The sequence below is a fragment of the Cavia porcellus genome, unplaced genomic scaffold (genome assembly GCF_034190915.1).
Source record: "Cavia porcellus strain 051 isolate PalLab524CR breed Dunkin Hartley unplaced genomic scaffold, mCavPor4.1 scaffold_33, whole genome shotgun sequence".
Classification (NCBI taxonomy): Eukaryota; Metazoa; Chordata; class Mammalia; order Rodentia; family Caviidae; genus Cavia; species Cavia porcellus.
In genome coordinates, this window is record NW_026947516.1 from 33368414 (window position 1) to 33390644 (window position 22231).

A 22231-nucleotide genomic window follows, 5' to 3' on the forward strand; every position below is an offset into this window, starting at 1 on the left:
GGGGCAAATGCTGGGTATTTACTATGTTACAGTTACTATGATCACCTCCACGCTATTTACACCCCTAGGAAACTTTTGATTCTTTAAAAATTTAGAGGTCAGGTAGTTCTCCAGGACAAAAGAATATCAAATTACCAAAAATACTGATAAGCAACCAAAATAAGTAAATTTTCTACAGGAGAGAGTATGTTATTTAATATGGAGACACAGAATTCACCAAGATTCTTCAAAAAGCCTCTAGACCGACAATTTTGCTCTTTCCCTCATATTCTCCAGGAAATTACCCAACATTTTCCTATACTACAACAGCATCTAGACATAATTTAGAGTTTTGCCAAGTTACACAAGAGGCAATGTAATGAACTCAAAGGCTCAGGATCTCACCTCACAGCAGAGTGTCATGAATTCCTGGCCTCTCACCTCAGGAGAAAATGCCCCTTATTTCTCAGAAACAGCCTGCACCGGTACAAAACACTAGCTTGTACACTTCCTTCCTTCAAATGCACTCAGACGGGAATGCCAATCTTTTTGTATTCTTCCCTTCTGCAAATTTACTTTTCTGCTTTATAATTCAAGAGTAATTTCTGAGGACAAGTTACCATTCCAGCCTAAATTTTGACGTTCATGTTTTCAGGGCTTGGGCAAGGCACACAAGTGTCGGAGCCTTTTCTATCCCAGGATGTGGTGAACTAAGTAAGAGCTCCCAAGATTTTACCACAATGTTCTGAAACACTAAGTGCTTTGAGCATTCTCAATGAGACCTCGCTCTCCTCTACTGTGACTCTTGTTTTGTTTGTCATGTACCAAGCTATAGCACACTATCTTGCTTATATAAAAATTTCTCTTAGACTCCAAAAATCTTAGCTCAGGGGATGGGTGATTGTCATATTAGTATTGTTACTACAAGCGAAGAACCTTCCAACAACAAAATCTTAAAATAATGATGAAAATAAGTGAGCCACTGAGTAAGATATAATTTACTATTATTTAACTTTATTTATATGCTTGTACCAGGTAAGGCACCAGGGATATCTCTTTGGACTTTACAAAAATGGAGACAATTGTGAATCAGACAAACCAACAGTTCAGTATATTTTGCTTTGGTATTACTGTTTTATTATGCCAGTTATATTTTGGGAGTTTCTTTCACACATTATAAGAGATATCTCCATTTCAAAACCATGCATTTACTCTTACACTAACAAATAAACATTTTTAAATCTGTTAAAGCAAAGTAAAATTAACATAAGTTTCATAACAACAATAAAATTGTGATGTGACCAATTCACCAAATACTCTATCAAAAGGAAAACTATTTGAAAGATTCTAAAATATAACAGGAACATAGGAATGTTTAATGACCACTGTAGCCCTGTATCATTCCCCCAATGCTTGTAAGATAGGAAGCCCCCTCAAAAATGTATTACTGTTCCTCTCACTGAGGGGTACAGTGGTTGGAAGTTACCCTGCAACTTCATGTAAGTTGGGAAGCAGGGTCACAGCTGGCTGCAGCTTTGAGTTGGGCCATCTCTTCGTCCTCTCTCAAAGCCTCCTTATAATGAGATGGGAAGGCACTAGGGACGGTTTCATTAATCTTGGCCAAAAACTCGAGGACTTTCATCTTGCTAGTCTCCACATATGCCCGTGGGCCCCACAGGAATACATGGTATTGAGGATCACTGTTAGGCATTTGAGTGTATATCAGATACTCTAACTGTACCAGATCTTTGGTGATGAGCTGTCGTGGCTCACCAAAGATTAAGTGTTCCTTCCCATCATAAATCTCCAACACAGTTAGGAAATCCCAGATTTCTTCTTCAGTGGCACAGTTGCCATTTAAGAAGATCACCCCAAGGAGAAGCATAAGGATCCCATTCACGGGGAAAGCCACGCCACTGAAGGCTCTGGCGTGGTTAGGGCCATCTGTCTTGGTGACAAGGGTGTAGAAGCCACCACCAGGCTTGAGTTCCCTAAGCTCCAGGCCGAACAGTAGTTCGACCCGATCAGCGGCCATTTTGAGGATCTCGGGGAATTTCTCCCGGAACCTTTTGTGGATGATCTTCAGCATTTCACCTTTCACCATGGGCTCTTTTATTTTATACCTGTACAGCAGGTAGTGCATTAGCAACCCTGCCTTCCTCATGTGGAGCTCTTTTACTAAGGTCTCGGGAGAGGGTGTGGCCTTAGCAGAGGCTGCCCTTTCAGGCCTCCTGCCCTTAGCTCCTTTACCAGACCTTTTGTGTGAAGATGCACCTGCAACAGGGGCAGTGGGGGACACTCCCTGCAACATCAGGGGAATGCTTGCCAGAAAGGAGCCTGCAGCATCATCCCCAGAGCCATGAGCGCAGGGGGGGCGCTCTCCCTCCTGTGCCCCAGGAGCCTGAGCTTCCTGGAGATGCTGGATCTCATTTCGGGTTTGGCGACGTTTCTCTTGAGCACGCAGCTTACTCTTATGTCCCCGGGGCATGACGACTGAGTTCAGGGACAGCAGGTAGGACTGTCAGCTGGAGAGCAGGCCTTGCTGGAACCTGGAGGAGGGAGAATGAGATCCTGTGAGTGCTTTCAGCAAGAAGATTCCACTGTGCCACTAGAGGGCATCTCACCACTGCTCTAGCCAACCTAGATTCTTCCTTCTCCTGGCCCTCAGGATCCAGTGCAGGGAGTGCTATTGTGTTTTAGGCTGTATCTCTCTGTAGGGCTGCCTTGGAGACCGCAATGTCTGACTGTGTGTTCTCCACGTGTGTGCAGTGTGCTCTCGTTTTGCACACAGAATTATCACCGCTATTCTTGGTAGGAGCTATCACGACTTTTGTTCTGCTACTCTGAATTTCAAGTGCAGTGCATCCTGCTATGAGGAAATTCAAAATGAGGGAATTTGTCTTATCATTACTCCTGTGCAGAGGCAGTACTAAAGCTTCTGTTCTCTTTGTCCTGTGCTTATTGATCCTCATTGCTCATAAAACCTACTCTCCACTTCCTCATATTTGACATAAAAAAATAACAGAAGTCTCAACTGATAACACTGCTCGGGCTTTCAGAGGAATGCCCAGCAAGAGCCATACTGTTCTTTCATTTGGTTTTGACAGAGTCATAGTTTCAGCTTTCACTTAGGTTTAGTACTTTGACTTTTTGTAGGACTTAAGGTTTCCTCCTCTCTAGAAGTAAAGAGTGCAAAGCTTCCTGACTCTTAGTGGAGGACAGAGGGATGACTGTGCCTGACAGCAGTACTATATTCTGAGTCTCAAAGCTATGGCCAACAGTTGATGCCCTATGATTTGTGTTTATATTTATGCTTCTTACTCAGTCACCAGTTTGACCTACATATTACGTCCATATTGACACATTTTAATTACTAAGTCACCCATTTCTCTGGTACTCCTGAAAAGTGTCAAGGAATACTTCTACCAGACATCAATGCCTGTGACTATCCAGCCATGACAGGAAAAGGGCTTTGTTGGGTCCTTGGTGCTGATGTTTTTGGAAATTCTTTGAATTTCTCAAGGCTGTCTCTGTGATTTTTGACACATACTGAAAATCGTCTCTCTAAGAACCTGAGGTCTTTTGCATCACATTAAGGTTATAGGCTACCTCAGAATCCCAACATCAACCAAAGTGTGAGGCACACCCAAACTTTCCTCTCATCTATAGAACCATATCCTTCTGGGCATGTTGTACTCATTTCTTACCTGGACAGCATCTGAGCACCATCATGAGCCTGTCTGAGTATTCCAGACTGATGCTAAGGCCTTTACACCTAAAAATCCCAGGGATGGATTCAAAGAGAATACTTTTGGCTATGTCTGGGGATTCCCAAGACTGACAGGCAATGAGATTTTGTGGAAGGTAATTTTCTGATTAGGTGCTCATCGAACATCTCCCTCCATTCCTGACTCATCTTTAATTAGCAGCTATCAAGTATTAATAACTACCCTAGCTCTCTGAGATTTTTAAATATGCTGAGATTATCTTCTCTTTTGGCCTCACTACAGCTCCCCCTAGTTTTCCAAGTCTGAAAACTGAGAAGCACTTCTGTATTGCCTTCACAATTATGGGATGGATTGTTCTTTCAGTTCACAGGTCCTCTCCGTGACACCTGAAACTGATTGGAAACCTGAATCTTCAAAGGTGAGATTTCTCAGTACGACAGCATTCCACAACTTCCTCAGATCTTCATGGAAGAAGCGAATGACAGTTATGCCACCACCCCTGCTCCTGCAGTTCTCAGGCACAAAGCTCTATATGTGTCATTGCTGTCTTGAAAGAGTCTTCATGTTCTCACAATTACCAACTCAACTCTTATTGGAAACAGGTTTTCTCCCAAAGGGGAAAAACGAACTCACCTTTGAATAAAATATGGGGGTACCTCAGCCTGAGAGCACTCATCTTGGCTTCTCAAGATGGAATACAGAGACAAAACTATTGTTTGTTCTGTTCTGGTGTAAAGATTCAGGAAGATGTAGACAAATGTCAAAATCCACCAGAGTTAAGGTTCAGGACTCATTTGTTTATACTGCACTGGGGTTCCTGGCCTTTAATTGAAACTCTCGTCTCTCATCAACAAATCACTGTGAATTATCAGAGTGAAGCCTCTTAGTGTTGCCCTGGGATTTCCAGAGACAGCATTATGTGCAACAATCTCCCTTGTGCACTGATTAGCCTTCATTTCCCTACTCAGTCTCTCACTTTCACCTGTACCCTTTATGGAAGTCTGTGCAGAACCCACATTACAGAGACAAATGCCAGCATATTCCTTGGACCTGAGTTGACAGGAAGTGTGAGCCACATCCTGTTAAGTTCTGTGTGCATTGAGAACAGGGATGGAACTCTCAGAACACAGTTCCAGATTTCCACTGACTCCCTCAGTGGAAAATCAAATTTGCGTTTCACTCCTGATAAGACTTGGGACTGCTCCCTCTATTGATCTGAACACAGAAGACTGAGGCCAAAACCCACATCTCCCTGAGTCACTAGAAGGAAAGCTGATATACACGCCACCTGATGATATTGGTTTGACAGGAGCAGCAAGCATTAAAGGGACTTCAGTGTTGGGAGTCAGTAATGATAAGGTCCTAACCTTGATATCCAGCAGGGTCTGAGAAACCTGTTTCTACCTCCCCAATCATCTCTAAACCAAGCCAACACATCACTTAGTCTTTCTGGAGGTAACTTGTACATAACCACAAGGTTCATTTTGCCTCAGCTTCAAATACTTGACTTGTTTCTTAGAAATGTACTAAAGGAGCAAAGGCCAAAAGGAGTGCTATCTTTCCACAGAATTAAGTAAAATATGAGATAAAGGATACACTAAACATATTATGTGCAGTAATTTCTGTTATGTACACACACATGTATCCACATGGTATTTTACATGTTAAATATATGTAATAATATAATCCCCTTATTTATGCTACATTGCGTTGTGGCAAAGCATGACAGAACATTCAAGAATTATCAATACATTGATTAAAGACAAATTTTTACAATTATAGATGGAGCAGCGATGACAGCACAACTAAAGAGTGTCCTTTTTACAACTGGGTAACTGTTTAAAAGTGGTGGCATTATTTTGAGGGACATTAATGGCAATGTGTCCTTTAGTGTAAACATTTTTTTCATTATTTAAGCATGCATCTTTTCTGTTGTTCAGCACTTGTATATATACTGGGGTGATTGAGTCTGGAATTAATAAGACCCTGCCCTTCTGTGTGCAAAATTCAATTAACAGTACTTTCAGTTTCAAGTCTTAAATCTGCAAGGCTGAACAAGCAAGTGGGGTTGTCCTGAGATTCTGACACTGACCACTTCAGGGTGAAATCCTTCTGCCCAAAACCTCAGTCTTTGTTCACAGATATATTCGACTGATTGCAGGAGGCCACCTATATGCAGGGAGGGTGATGTGTTTTACTCATAATCTAGGGGTTTAATAGTAATCACATCTTAACCAATTCCTGGCTCCCATCCAACACTGTACAACAACATCCCTGATATTTAACCAAACCATTGGGTACCACAGTTTTAAGGTAACATATGAAATCATAACTTAGAAATGCTAGCAATGATAGAGAGGAATCCAGACTTGGAAATCTAAGGTTATCTACCAGTAACTGGGACAAAACAAACTGGAAGAAATGATAGTAGGCTTGGGGGTATTACGGTTTGTGTCTAAATGTCCCCCTCCAAGTATGATGCAGTCATAGGGCTTTTTCAGAGGTGTATAAGTCTGGAGTGTGTGATGCTGGGTTTAAGGGCATGTGATTACTAAATCAGTCCACTGATTGGGTTCACATAGATCTGACTAGCATTAATGGTTTGAGTGCTGCACCTGCAGTAGGGCTGGTACGTTGCATACAATATAAGAGACAGAAGGAGTCTTGTCTCACTTCCTTTGCTGCTTTGGCCATCTTCTGTGACCTTAAATGTTTGCCCCTCTGCCATGTGTCACTCTGCCTTGCAGCCAGCCAGCCATGACCGGAAATCTCCACAAACTGAGCTAAATAAACCTTTCTCTCTTTAACTTTGGGTATGAGATATTTTGTCTGGAGTGTGTGATGCTGGGTTTAAGGGCATGTGATTACTAAATCAGTCCACTGATTGGGTTCACATAGATCTCACTAGGGTTAACGGTTTGAGTGCTGCACCTGCAGTAGGGCAGGTAGCCTGCATGCAATATAAGAGACAGAAAGAGTCTTCGTTAATGACTATTTCAAACTCAACTGTGGAAAAAATCCCACATTTCCCCTGTCTTACTTCCTTTTCTTATTGTTGAGACAAAATATTTCATACCCAAAGTTAAAGAGAGAAAGGTTTATTTAGCTCAGTTTGTGGAGGTTTCAGGTCATGGCTGGCTGGCTGCAAGGCGGAGTGTGACACATGGCAGAGGGGCAAACATTTAAGGTTGCAGAAGATGGCCAAAGCAACAAAGGAAGTGAGACAAGACTCTTTCTGTCTTTTATATTGTATGCAGGCTACCTGTCTCAACAATAAGAAAAGGAAGTAAGACAGGGAAATGTGGGATTTTTTCCACAATGAGTTTGAAATAGTCATTAAGGAATTATGTTCAGAATGGCTTTGGGGTTTTACATGTACGTAATGATTTGAGATGCTATATCATGGAGTTAGAATCAAACAATCCTTGCAAGTGCAGGAATAGATTACGTAGAGTGGTGGTACGTTCAGAGAGGAAAAGTTAAGACTTTCAATATGAGAATGTGTAGAACGTAGATTTGTTAATGAGTGAGCTGAGAAAAAGAAGTCTATTAAGGATGTGGAGAAAAGACAGTCTGATGAATAAAAGAGAAACTAGGACAAAGTAGTACCTCCAAAATTAAGGTGGAGACCACCAAATACTAACTAAATTCAGCGTTTCAACTTCATATCGCGCCACACTGGCAATGGAAAAACATTTACAACATTTGTATATAAACAGAGACATACAAAATGGAAAGTGCATGGTACTGGGTCATTTGTCAACTTGAGTTCCACAATGAAAATGTGCAAAAAATCAGTAAATTCTCTCCATCACTGGTATATACATAACAGGTAAAATCATCACAAATAAATTGCTCTTGTGTTAAAATACTATAAAAAGCAATTCAGCTTTCACTCCGTGTAACTATTCTATTAAAATCTAAGGCAACTCTCCAAAAATGGGTATCTTAGATGAACACACAGTTCTCAGATGAAGACATACAAATGGCAAATAAGTACATGAAGAAATGTTCACCATCACTGGTCATTCAAGAAAAGCAAATTAAAACAGCATTGAGATTTCATCTCATCCCAGGAAGAATAGCTGCCATCAAGAAATCAACTGATAACAAATGTTGGTGAGTTTGTGGGGAAAAGGAACACTGCTCCACCATTGGTAGGAGTGTAGACTGGTACAGTCACTATGGAAAACAGTATAGACATTCCTCAAAAAACTAGTATTGGAAGTTCCAGTCAGTTCAGCTATTCCCCGCCTGGGTAATTTCCCAGAAAAACTGAAAAGGTCATATCACAATGATATATGTGCATCCATGATCATAGCAGCACAATATGTAATAGCTAAATCTTGGAAACAGCCAAGATGCCCATCAACCACATAGTGGATGAAAAAAATATGGTATTTTTATACAATGGAGTGTTACTCAGCTATAAAAAGGATGATCTCGAGGCCTTCATAGATAAATGGAGACAATTTGAGACTATCCTCATTATTTAAGGAAGTAAGAATCATATTTATAAATATCACATTGTCTCTCTAGTGTAAAAAGAAATAAGAAGTGCAGGAGTAATAAAACCCAAAATGTGTAATTGTTACTGTAAAAAATAGAGGAAAAGAAAATGCTCTAAACAATATAACTGCATGCACATTTAAGTGTGTAGGATTGATAACCATATTACTAGGTTTTTGTTAGATTACTGAACAGAACTGTTTTCAGTCTCACTGTTTGAACATCCACTTTGTGTGATTTAATTTTGTAACTTGAACAACTATTTCTAAGAGGACAATATGTAATTCATCAACTAGTGATTTCTTACCTTTTATTTTTGAAATTATGTATTATTTCCATCCTTTTTGTTTTTTTCTCTTTAAGTAAATTTTTTAAAAAAGAAAATAATATTTATACTAACATTCAAATAATCACATGAGATTTTCTTTGTTTTTTGTAATTAATTTTAAGATAGGTTTCTAATGCTGAGACATCCTTGTGTTTGATCACCAGCATTTGCAAATGTGTAGCATTTTCCTAGCTCATTACATTTCCTACAGAATAGCAAGCTTGATGTCTAGAATGAATAACAAAAATTCAGGTATTAAAAATGTAAGTCAATGCATTATAAATTATCCAGATAAGACAGACTCTTATGCAATACACTTTATAAATGTATTCATATATCATTCCTAGAATATGTGATATTTATCATCCCTGTTCATCCATTCCTATTAGCAATGCCTCCAAAACTGTACTTTCCTATGGTCTGTATTAATAAAATGCAACTAGTTGCTAAAAAAAAATCTAAGGCAATAGCATGTTTATTACAACAGTGCCATATATACCACATGTCCTAAAAAAGAGATATTACAGGAGATTCTCTGATGTGGAATAACTGAGCCAACAGTTCCAAGTAATTTTGAGGTTTTCAATTATACCAATTTAGTACAGAATCTGCATAGTTTTTTGCACTCAGCTAGGAAGTGTGCTTATCAAATCAATATAATTAATAGTTAACTTGAACTGGAAATTGACATCGTAACATATACAAACTAAAGAGCGTGTCATCTTAAAGTATGGCTTGAAACACTCAAGGCAGAAATGCAGACTGAATTAACTTGCCTTAAAACACTGACATTTACAGAATTTACCAAAGTCTACTGGTCTAGAAAATAGTGAAGTCCGATACAAATGCCAAGTATCTGCTACTAGAATCCCATTTTTTAAGTACTGTATTTGTTTTTCCAGCATGTCTAGAATCAATAAGCCCTGTGAACCATATAAAAACCATGAGCTATCAGAATTTTATTTTTTTTTATTTTTTGAGACAGGATCTCGCTACATAGTCCAGGCTGGCCTTGAACTGACTATGAAGCTCAGGTTGGTCTCAAACTTGTGATCCTTCTGCTTCAGGCTCCTGGTGTTGGGATCACAGATGTGTGCCCCTACACATGGCCTACCAGGATTTTATATACTGGTATATTTTCTATGTTAAAATAAGTTTTAGACTATTTACTCATGCTAAAGCACAATACTATAAACTGGGGGGAATTTGTCAACACAAGATGTTTATTTTGGCTTACAGTTTAAATCAAAGCCTGGGGACACATTTGTTGATAATATTTTTGCTTGTAAATTTTTGAAATAGCACATGGTATGTCATGGCCAGAGACCCGGATCATATATGCTCATCTGTGTGTATTTTATGGTATATCTGTTTTTCTTAAAAAGTCACCAGAATGCACTCATGGATGCTTCATCATGTAGATTTTATCGAATCTTATTAACATTAATTTCCATACTCATAATATCACAAACGGAGGAATAAACCTCAGCATAAGAATTGAAAGGAAATAATCATTCAATCCATTGCCTATGCTAAGATGAGAGGGGCTGCTAATTCATATTTAAATTTCTACATTTCATTAACTAAATAAAATACCATTTTACTACTCTTTAAAAATTATTTCCATTTTGTTTTTACATTTTGTGGCATTCAAAACATCTATAACTGGAATTTTCCAAGAGTTTTAACATTTGTTATTCTTAACATTTAAAAATGTTTAAAAAATAACATTTATTTCCATGAAAAACAAACAAGAACATAATAAAAGTAAGATATAAATAGCACGCAGGCACTGCTATACACTAATGCTTTTTTGTCTTTTTGTGCAGTTCAAGCTGGCCTTAAGCTCACTGTGTATCCCAGGCTATCTCGAATTTACAATAATCCTCCTGCCTTAGTCTCCAGTGAGTAGGGATTACAGGCCTGCACCACCACACCTGCCTGGCTCTTAATGATTTGATTAGCTAACTTCTTCTGCCTAACAAACAGCCATAAACTTAGCAAGTTAACACAACCATTTGTTGTATATCAGCTATTGTTGCTTTGGTTCACACTGTAGATGGGCTCAGATCAGAAAACTGCTTGGAACATTTTTAGTGGTACTGGCAAAGGTTTTCAAGTTCAGCTCAATGTGGAAGAAAACTGTAAACATTTGGTTCAGTCATAATTGGCCAAAGCCATACCCCATTACCAAACCCAAAGGTATAAAAATGAAAGTGAGATCTGCTCATGACATGGCTGTTAAGAACAACTGAGATACAGAGAAGGGTGAAAGTCTTGGGTTCATAATTCAACCTATAATCATGTATTTCAATCACTAAAAATACTACTGAAATATGTGTTGTTTTAAATTCATCTTTTAAACATGGTATCTAAATTCTCCATGATATCACCACCTTATCCCAAAAAATAGACCAATATCTACATTAGCATACAGATTATTAGTGACAGTTAGTTTTCCTGGCCAAGCAGGATTCATGCCACTTTCAAAGTGTCCCCTAGTTATTTCTATTAACAAGGAATGATCTATGTAGCTCTCCAGATGTGCCTGTCAGCAGCAGGTCCCTACCTGCCACGGTTTTCCCAGAGTCCCTGACTGTGGTTAATGCTTGGTTAGCACCGTTGTCCTCATGTACTAATCTTCATTTGTACATCTTGTTACTTCCTTCACCTAAATTTCCAAAAGCACTGTGGTCTGAAAAATTGTGGAAGATATTTTTTGAGAGCTCTTGATATACAGTGACAAGCTCCATTCATCCTTTCCTTACTCTTAGATACCCTTATTTTAAAAAAAAAATCTTTCAAATTATAGATTAAAGAATGATACTGATTCTTATACTTATTAGTGTAATTATACCTAAAAATTTTTGTTTTAAAAACTTGTTCTTTCTTTGTATCTTTCCTCCATTTCCTTCTTTAATAATTAATTCAGACACACATAATAAATTTTCTGACTCTTAGAACTTTGCAATTTAGAGGACTATTTGAATAATTACATCATAAAGATTTAGAACTAGAGGTGCTGATGATGAGGGTGAAAAAAGAATTGCCTTCTCAACTGAATTACTGCTTACTATTGCTAGAAATATCTTGATAATTATAAATGACACAGAAGAATTATTCTCTTATTGTCTTTGAGAAAAATTAACTGACAGTTTGAGTGACAAACTAATTGTAGACCAGAAACTATCAAGGAAAATATAGTGTTGACTACACTTATACTAAACTATCTAGCAATCAAATTAAAAAGTGAGAAACGTGAAAAATGCTTTAATCATATATGCTACTTGTGAGCTATGTTAGACACTTATCCTTTTTATGGGGTATTTAACACAGCAAATGTACTTTTATACTTATGGAATATTTTAGGTCAGAATAACTACACATTAAGTGTTTAATAAGCACTTCACTTGTGGCCTCAGTACTGGATACCCTAAGCTCCAGACCATTTTCTGAATATCTAAAGGCATCTCATTAAAAAAAACAACGTATGAGTTACAATTTTGTATATTTACAGAATGCATAGTTTATAGGTTTTGCTGAGTAATTTTTGAATACCAGAAGATCATCAAAAATTTTCAAGACATATTATACAAGTTCCATTTCATGCTCCTCATTTGAATAACTTGATAGTCTTGGCAGAAATTATAGAAATAAATAGCACACCACTAAATTTAAAAAGACATTAATTTCTTACTGTATATTGTAGTATGGTATAAAAGCTTGTTTGCCATAATATATTCCTACGAATGGTATCATTGCACAAAGAAGTTTGGTAGAAACCTAGGGTGAGATAGTACATTTTCTGTTATCTTATTATTATTTTAAGGATTTGAATCAGTGTTCCACATAACAAAATACGAAGAGTGACAGAATGAAAAGAATACTAGATATAATTGGTTTTATTACCTTTAACAGATGACAATTATTTCACAGATTAAGAAATAAACTGACAGTTCATTTGGATAGGAATTAAGTCTGGTGGGCCACTGAGCTTAGATTTGGCAAGTGTCTCTCATATCCATAACCACAGAGCTTTAAGTAGCCAACTTAATGACTGTTTCACATCCAATCTCCATTCTAGCGACACTAGCCTTCCTGCCATTTGCCATCTGTTGCAATGGATTAAATGGAGACGATCTTAAGAAGTGAAAACCAGGAGACAAATATTGCAGGAGATCAGCCAACAAGGACCTGAACCACTTAGATGACACAGGAATAGAAAAGAAGGGGCAATCTACAAACAACTTTTAAGAGTTGTTAATTCTTTAGAATATTATTATTTCCTGAGTACACATACTGTGGCCAAAATGTAAATTAAACTTCTTATAAATATAAATAATGAAATGAACAGCTATTTTGAAGAAAATAAGGCATCATAATAGCTAGTGCTGATTTACTATCATCTTGTTTTGAAGCCCCACCAAAGTATGGCTCTTCTGTCTCCATTCGTTTTATCATGATGAGTCTTGCTGGATTTTATTATATGTGATAGTATAAAAAAATTGTTATATGCAAAGAGATAATATAGAAGCCATTGTTCACTTTCCGTTGGTTGGTTCTAAAAACCCTACAATGCTCTCATCCACTTGAATGATTTTACACTGACTTGATATGTTTGAAGCTATAGTATATGAAGTTATATTCAAATTTTATTTTTTATGATTTTTTAATTAAGGGGAAAAATCAAAAAAAATTAGCAGAATATATTATAGTAACTTATTTGATTTCCTATTAACTTGATTTGAAGTCCTGTAATACTCCCACTATCTTGTTTTGACTGATTAGACACTGTTCCGTTCTGTATGATAGTATCAAGTTTGAGGGTATAGGCAACTACTTAGAAGGCAATGTATGATGCCCATTCTGGTTTGACTATTATCTTCTTTGGAAGTCCTGTAGTGTTTACAAGGTTTAGGTTTTATTGGTCTTGTTCTCTGCTGTTCTGATCAACTTTATAATACCTTATGAGATAGACAATTCTTTTTAAGGAAGCAAGAGGCATTATGGTAACCATTGTCAATAACCTTGCACTCTGTTTTTACATCATGTACTATGTCTATCCTTCGTTTTGACTGACAGCTTTGTTTTGCCATATTTGATTTTATTATCTTCCAAAAAAAAGTAATAAGAACTAAGGAGTAATAAAACCCAAAATGTGTAAATTTTGTTGTAAAAAAGAGAGGAAAAAAAAAGTGCTCTAAAGTATACAACTGCAAGTGTGTTTAGGGGTGTTAAATAGATGACCATATTAATGTTTTTGGTTGGATCACTGAACACAACTGTTTGCAGTCTCACTGTTTGAATGTCCACTTTGTATGCTTTGATGCTGTGACTTGAGCAACTATCTCTAAGATGATAATTGTAATCTATTAACTGGTGATTTCTTACTGGTTTTTTTGTACCTCTGTATTAATTGTACCCTTACACTGCTTTGTTTTGCTTTGTTTTTCTCTTTTTCCTTTTAAATAAAATTTAAAAATGTACTTTAATCTCAAAGATTCAGAAGAACTCTTGATTCCAGTCTACACGAAGAAACTGGGGCCATAATACCTATTAAATTAGAAAAAACACCAGTACAAAAACAGGCCAAATGCACACAAAAAAAGTGGTTAAGTCACTAGGCAATCAGTAGGCAAAGGCAGTGATCTCTGGAATACTGGAAAAAGAGATTAGATGCATGCTCACCCCAAACTGAATGAGAACTATAAGTTCAAGTACCTAAGATGTTAAAAAGCCCCCTTAAAAGAAATGTAAAGACAACTGTAAGACACATTATAGTCTAACGGCTTAGGTGCCATAAGGAAGATGCTCTTCAGAATAAATGTTTATGAAGGACACATCAAAGGAAAAAATGTTGATTCTTCTTCTAAAAACAATACAAGGTAGGAGGATCTTTTACCTAAAAAATATTGAAACAGAAAAAATGTAACGTAATGTAAACTGGGTGTGGGGGTGCACACACTCAAGAGGCTGAGGCAGGGGGATCTCTGTGAGTTCGAGGTCAGCCTGACCTACCAAGTGAGTTTAAGGAGAGCCTGAACTTCATAACAAGACTGGGTCTTGAAGCCTAAAGAAAAGAAAAAAAAAAGAAAAAGAAAAAGGAAAAGGAAAAGCTTAATCTATAATAATATTATAGCCAGTGAATACATCTTCAGAAACAAAGAGGCAGATAGTTTTTTCAAAATATTAAACCTGCAAGGATTCAGCAGCAACAAGGTTCACTGGAGCAAATATTCTAGACCTCTGGAAAGCTTGGGACACTGGTGGAGGCAGGAAGACTTTAAGCTCATGGCCAAACTGAGCAATTCAGCAAAATTTGACCCTGTATGCTTCCCACCCCCTAAAAAAAAAAGAGAGAGAGAGACCACCTCGCGGGACCCAGGAACTCCAGCCAGCGGCATGCACCGGGCCCCTCCTGTGACCACTTGCTGTCCTGTGGCCACTTGCTGTCCTGGCAGACCACCTCACAAAACCAGGAACTCAGCCAGTGGCACATGCAGGGCCGGGCTAGACCCGAGCCTTTCCTGTGACCCCCATTGTCCAGGCAGACTACCTCGCTGGACTTGGGAACTCCAACCAGTGGCATACGCTGGGCCAGGCTAGAACTTGGCCCCTCCCATGATCCCCCCATCCTGGCATACCATCTCGTAGGACCCAGGAACTCCAGCCAGTTGTGCACGTGAGCCAATATAGACCAGGGCCACTCCCGTGACCCCTGCCTTCCCAGCACACCACCTTGCAGGACCTAGGAACTTCAGCCAGGGGCACATGTCCCTGAAGTCCCACCACTGCCATCAGGGACTCCCCCATTTGCTGGACCTAGTATAGCTGTTGTTCTTCAGCTCTGACACCTTCACTCTACAGTGGACTAACCAGGCAGTGTCAAGGGGAGACTCAGTAACCCCTCATCCAAAAAGAAGTACTCAGCAGGCTTCCATCAGTTTGGTGAGTTTGCCCCTTAACTAGGAATAGAGTTTGCCACCTTCAGTGGGTAAACAGGAGCAATAGCCAAGCCCCCTCCAGAAGTAAGCCACTGGTGATCTTGGCAAGTGGGTGGGTGAGTCCTTCCTCCACGCGGAGACAGGACTCACGCAGAGAATATCAGGTAGGTTTAGGACAGTGACAATAAGGCCTCTCCCAACCTGGAGAAAATTAAGGGGGCCTATGGGATACCCAGAGAGACACATTAGGGTCCCCACCAAGACAAACACTATAAACCGGGAGATCTGGTGACTCTGAAGAACCAGAAGACATAATAACAGCTGGAACTAAGTGTTGGTTTCCATCAGTACTCCTAGGTTTGTTAGCCTAGGAAGAATATAGGACTCACCCAACAGGCCCTGCAGGGGGAATTCAGGTGACTGGCCCACCTCTTCATTGTGGGACCCAAACAATTGAACAAACATCAACCTTACAGTAGGTCCTTACCTACACACTACCAACACTAGACAAATACACACTACCAACAGTTGACACTAGTGGGATTGAAAGGCCAAATACTAACTCAGAAGGGGAAAATGGCAAAATGAAAAAGCAAAATACAATCTCAAACATCTAGCCCATCAGGAGCAAGTACAGGAGAGACTGAAATAGAGGATTTCAAAGGCAACACACTGGAAATCTCTGAAAAGATAACAAGTAAAATAAATAAACAAATCCATGACACTACAGAGGAAATCAAATTAGAAGTCATCTCTCATGTAAAGACAGAAATACCAACTTTGGTAAAGGAGTTGCTCAGCACAACTAGAGAAGAAATAGATAGTGAAGTACAGGAGCATGGGAAAATGATTGAAACTGTGAATGAACAATATAGACAACAAGGAGAATTCATGAAACAAACTCACAGAGACATCCAGGAAACAAAAAATTCTATTGAAAGCTGGCAAAACAGTTTAAATGAAGATGAGGGTTAGAATTTCGCACCTTAGGGAAAGGATCACAATTAGTGATCATGAAAGGATAGAACTTTTAAAATAACAAAGCAGCATGAAATGACAATCCAGAAGCTTCAAGATGATGCCAAGAGAACAATATAAGATTAATAGCCATCAGTGAAGATGCAGGAGTCAATGCAAATGACATAACTAAAATATTCACAGAAGAAATAGCAGAAAATTTCCCAAACATGGGGAAAATCTGATATGCAGATAAGTGAGGCATATAGAATGCCAAACAATCATAACCAACATAAGTCTACACTCAGACACATAATAATGAAAATCTCAGACGTGTAGCATAAAAACAGAATACTAAAAGCTGTTAGAGAAAAGACAGAACTCACCTATCAAATGAAGCCTATTACAATCATAACAGACTTTTCAGCACAAACTCTCATCTCAAGAAGAGCTTGGAGTGAGGTGTTTGAAGCCCTCAAAGAAAACAACTTTCAACCCAGACTGATGTACACAGAAAAACTTTCATTCAAATTTAATGGAGAAACAAGATACATCCATGACAAAGAACAATTGAAGAAATTCATGTCCACCAAACCAACACTAGAAAGAGTATTGAAAGACATACTAGACAGACATAAAAATGACCACAATCCCCTGAACAACAACAGAAAGTAACCACCAGGTAGGACAAGCAATTAAACAAGGGGGAAAAGCAGAAAGCAAACAACTGGAACATAACATGACAAAGTCGAGCTAGTACATGTCAGTTACATCCATAAATGTAAATAGCTTCAATTCACCTATCAAAAAATAGGTTGATACAACAGATCAAGAAACAGGATCCCACAATATACTATATACCAGAAGCACATCTGATCCAAAAGGAAACACATGGATTAAAAGTGAAAGCATGGAAGACAGTATTCCATGCAACAGGAACTCAGAAAAAAAGCAGAATAACTATTCTATTTGCAGACAATATGAACTTCAAAAATAAATTGATTAAAAGAGATAAAGAAGGTCACTACATACCAGTTAGAGGAAGAACAATTATAAATATATATGCACCAAATACAAGAGCACCCAACTATATAAGACAAATCTGATGGACATGAAAAACCAAATCCAGAAGAACACAATAATAACAGGGACCTTAACAGCCCATTGTCACAAATAGATAGATCAACTAGCCAAATAGAAATAATAGAACTGAATCATACCTGTGAGCAATTGAAATTAGTAGATGTTTACAGAGTGTTCCACCCACCCACATCAGAACACACATTCTTCTCAGCTGTGCATGGGACACTCTCCAAAATAGACCATATATTATCACATAAAACATTATTAAGTAAATGCAAAGGAACTGAAATTATCCCATGCATAATATCTGACTACAGTGCACTGAAATTGGAAATTAATGACAAAACAAATTGCAAAACTTGCATCAATGAAATTACAGAAAAAATAAAGCAATACCTACAATTCAAAGAAAATGCAGAAACGACATACCGTAATGTGTGGGATACAATGAAAGCAGTCTTAAGAGCAAAATATATAACAATAAATTATTATACCAAGAAAATAGAATGAGTGCAAATAAACAACCTAATGCTTCATCTCACGCTTCTAGAAAATGAAGAGCAAGTTAAACCCAAGGCTCATAGAAGAGAGGAAATTATATAAAGATTAGCGCAGAAATCAATGCAATTGAAACTAAACAAACAATACAAAGAATTAATGAATAATATGAAGAATTAATTTTTTGACAGAATAAGCAAAATTGACAAACCTTTAGCTAACCTTATCAAGAAAAACAAAGAAAAATCTAAATTCATACAATAAGGTCTGAAAAGAGGGAAATTACTACAGATCCCATGGAAATTCAAAAGATCATGAATAACTACTTTGAAAATCTCTACTCACAGAGTTGAAAATACAGAGGAAATGGACAGATTTCTAGAAACATATCAACTATCAAAACCCAACCAAGAAGATACAGCAATTTTGAGTAACCCAATATCAGATATTGAAATTGAAAATGCAATTAAAAACTTACCAACACAGAAAAGCCCAGGTCCTGATGGATTCATGGCTGAATTCTACAAGCAATTTAGCAAAGATTTGATCCCATACTTAAACTCTTCAATGAAATTGAAAAAGAAGCAATCCTCCCTAAATCATTCCTGAAGGCAAGTATTACTCTCATACAAAAACCAGAGATCCAATAAAAAAAAAGAGAACTACAGGCCAATCACACTAATGAACACTGATGCAAAGATTCTCAATAAAATCTTGGCAAATAGAATGCAGCAAATCATTAAGAAGATTATACATCTTGACCAAGTAGGATTCATTACAGGAATGCAGAGATGGTTTAACATATGCAAATAAATAAATGCAATACACCACATCAACAGAGCCAAAACCAAAACCACATGGTCATCTCAATAGACGAAGAAAAAGCTTATGATAAAGTCCAACACTTGTTCATGATAAAAACACTTCAGAAACTTGGAATACACAGTATCTACCTCAATCTCATAAAAGCCACCTATGACAAACCAGCAGCCAACATTAAACTAAATGGACAAACCTGAAAGTTTTCACTCTGAAATCAGGAACAGGACAAGAACGTCCACTATCACCACTTCTCTTCAATATAGTTCTGGAAATACTAGCCAGGGCAATCAGGCAAGATAGAGAAATAAAAGGAATAAAGATAGGAAAAGAAGAAGTTAAATTATCATGATTTGCAGATGACATGAAACTCTGTATAGAAGACCACAAAAACTCCATTAAAAGACTACAAGAGGTAATAAACAAATTCAGCTGTGTAGCTGGATACAAAGTCAGTGCTCAAAAATCAATAGCAATCCTGTACACAAACAAAAACTCACTGAGCCAGAAATTATGGAAATATTACAATAGCATCTAAAAAAAGAAATACTTAGGAATTACATAGAGTAGAAAATACAGAGGAAATGGGCAGATTTCTAGAAACATATCAACTAAGAATGTAAAAGACCTATGTGCTGAAAATTATGCTATGCTAAAAAAGGTGACTGTAGAAGATATTAGAAAATGGCAGGATATTCCTTGCCCTTGACTAGGAAGAACCAACATTGGAAAAATGGCCATACTCCCAAAACTGTTATACAGATTTAATGCAATCCCCATCAAAATAGTATTAACATACCTTACAGATCTAGAGAAAACACTCTTAAAATTCATTTAGAAACAGTGGAAACCTAGAATAGCAAAGGTAATTCTTGGCAACAATGGCAGGCAGGAGGAATCTAATTTCCTGACTTGAAACTATTCTACAAAGCTACAGTGATAAAATCAGGATGATACCTGCAAAGAAATAGACCTGAGGATCAATGGAAAAGATTAGAAGATGCAAACATAACTACAAAGTCACTCGGCCACCTGATAGTTCTCAAAGGCGCTAAACATGTTCACAAAAAGAAGGATAGCCTCTTTAATAAATGGTGTTGGAAAAACTGCCTCGCCACGTGTCAAAGACTGAAACTAGACCCATGTCTATCACCATGCACAAAACTAAAATCTAAATGGATCAAAGACTTAAATATTAAGACAGAAACACTAAATCTACTGGAAGACAAGGTAGGTAGGAATCTTGAAAGCATAAGGGTAGGTAGAACAATCACGAACAAAATGCAAACTTCATGAGAAACACTTCAAAGAATCGACAGTTGGAACCTCATATTATTGAAGTTTCTGCACTTCAAAAGAAATCACCAACAGAGTGAAAAGAAAACCCACAGAATGGGAAAGAATTTTAGCCAGCAACCCCTAAGACAAAGGACTTATATCCAGAATATATAAATAATTGAAAATTATCAGGACACCCAAATTGAAAGACTCTCTCCAAAAATGGGCATCTGAGATGCACACACAGCTCTCAGATGAAGATACACTAATGGCAGATAAATACATGAAGAAATGTTCACCATCACTGATCATTTGAGAAATGCAAATTAAAACAGCATTGAGATTTCAACTCACTCCAGAAAGAATGGCAGCCATCAAGAAAACAACTGATAACAAATGTTGGTGAGGCTGCGTGGAAAAAGGAACACTGCTGCACTGTTGGTAGGAGTACAGACTGCTGCAGCCACTATGGAAACCAGTATGGAGAATTCTCAGAAGACTAGGATTGGAAGTTCCATTCAATCCAGCTATTACCCTCCTGGGTCCTTTCCCAGAAAAACTCAAAAGGTCATGTCATAGTGATATATTTGCACCCATGTTCATAGAAGCACAATTTGTAATAGCTAAATCTTAGAAACAATCAAAATGTCGATCAATTGTTTATTTTTTTGAAATTCCATATTATTTCTACCCTTTTTATGTTTTGCTTTTTTTTTACCTTTAAATAAAATTTTTAAAAAAAGAACTCATGTCAATATAGTACCTTGGGTTCCATCCTCAACACCAGAAAAGTGTTAAAGATTGTATCTTGAAGTAAAGTGTTTGATAAAGACCCCAAGAATTTGAGAGAAAAAATGGAAGCGCACTCATGTTTGCTGAATGTGTGAGTATTCTGTGTCCTAATAGGTATGACCAGATTGTTTTGCTTATTATCTGATAACCTGATAATCAGATGAGGATCTATCCAGTGAACCTCATAATAACATCTCAGCCTTTATAAATCTTTCATCATCTAATTTGTGAACATGCAGGGGCATCTGGCACTGAACATCAGACAAAAATTATTCTTGCTTTTTTTTTAAAGCAAGAACACTTATCACACACATTGACTCTGTTATGGTAATGGGAAGGAAGTTACACACTTTTAATAGATTTATTCAAGATGGATCAAAGTGAAGAGCTTGATTTAAGAGGATTATATGGCATTTTGGGAAGCAGAGGCAACAGATCAAACTGAGCAGGCCAGGTTGCTAATATGTATTGAAGGATTGCACACGCTCACATGAACTGAGATCATCAAAAGGAAGAAACTCCACTTAACAGAAAACAGTAATCCTCCAAGTTCTCACATACTAACACACTACCAGGTAGAAAGTGTTGCTTAAGTCCCCATCTCACAGGACAGTTTGAAACACGGCTAGAAAGAGGGGACAGGCAAGGACGGAGATCAGCAAGATCAAAAAGCTTGTGAAAACTGCAAGTGAGGATACTGCATTGAGGAGAGGATAGCCAAACCTGTGCTGAGAATAGAGACAGATGAGTGGGGAGGAGGACAGTGTGGACCCATGTATGTTCACGTGGGACTGAGGTGATCAGAGAGAATAGAAATGATGCAATGGCGAGGTTCACTGGAGATTCAGGGAGAGCGCCACATGATCACAGTGCTGAACTACCTGGGACAAAATGACCTGAGCATCCTTGAGAGTCTGGGTCTCACCTTGGCCTGATGGCACTATTCACCAGCACGAAGCTTGCTCTTCTGTCTCTGAGTATAATGGCTATGCTCAAACAGAGTAGGCAGGAAGGCAATGCGATCCAGGAGACTGGGATACCTGCAGCCAAGAGAGTGAGAAACTGTGAGCACCATCAAAAGGAACAGACAACGGTATTTTACACATGGCTCCACTACTGATTTCCATGATGGAGGTATTGTGAGAATACATAGGTATCTGCTCTCTTATTCTTTTTGCCTTCCAAGATGCCACAGATGATAAATCCTTTTAAATCTCGAGGGTAAGTCTCAGTTCACACCTTTTTGGTCCTGCCTTGCTCTCTCTAGGGGTGACAGGAGGCACTGGAAGTCTGGCAATGAGGCCTCCTGTCTTTTG

The 22231-nt window shown here is 38.0% G+C and overlaps 1 protein-coding gene across 1 annotated transcript; it reads right to left on the reverse strand.

The window, feature by feature from the left end:
- Window positions 1–1388: 1388 nt before the first annotated feature.
- Window positions 1389–21957, reverse strand: LOC100731712 (melanoma-associated antigen B4-like). The gene is made up of 2 exons (XM_005001379.2): window positions 21841–21957; window positions 1389–2528 (listed from the first exon to the last, which is right to left on the reverse strand). The coding sequence occupies exon 2, from the start codon at window positions 2465–2467 to the stop codon at window positions 1475–1477; it is 993 nt and encodes a 330-aa protein (XP_005001436.1). The 5' UTR covers window positions 2468–2528; window positions 21841–21957; the 3' UTR covers window positions 1389–1474.
- Window positions 21958–22231: the final 274 nt, after the last annotated feature.

What these genes read in the sequence shown, in the direction of transcription:
- LOC100731712 (XM_005001379.2), bottom strand. Translation starts at nt 2,467, where the DNA reads ATGCCCCGGGGACATAAGAGTAAGCTGCGTGCTCAAGAGAAACGTCGC.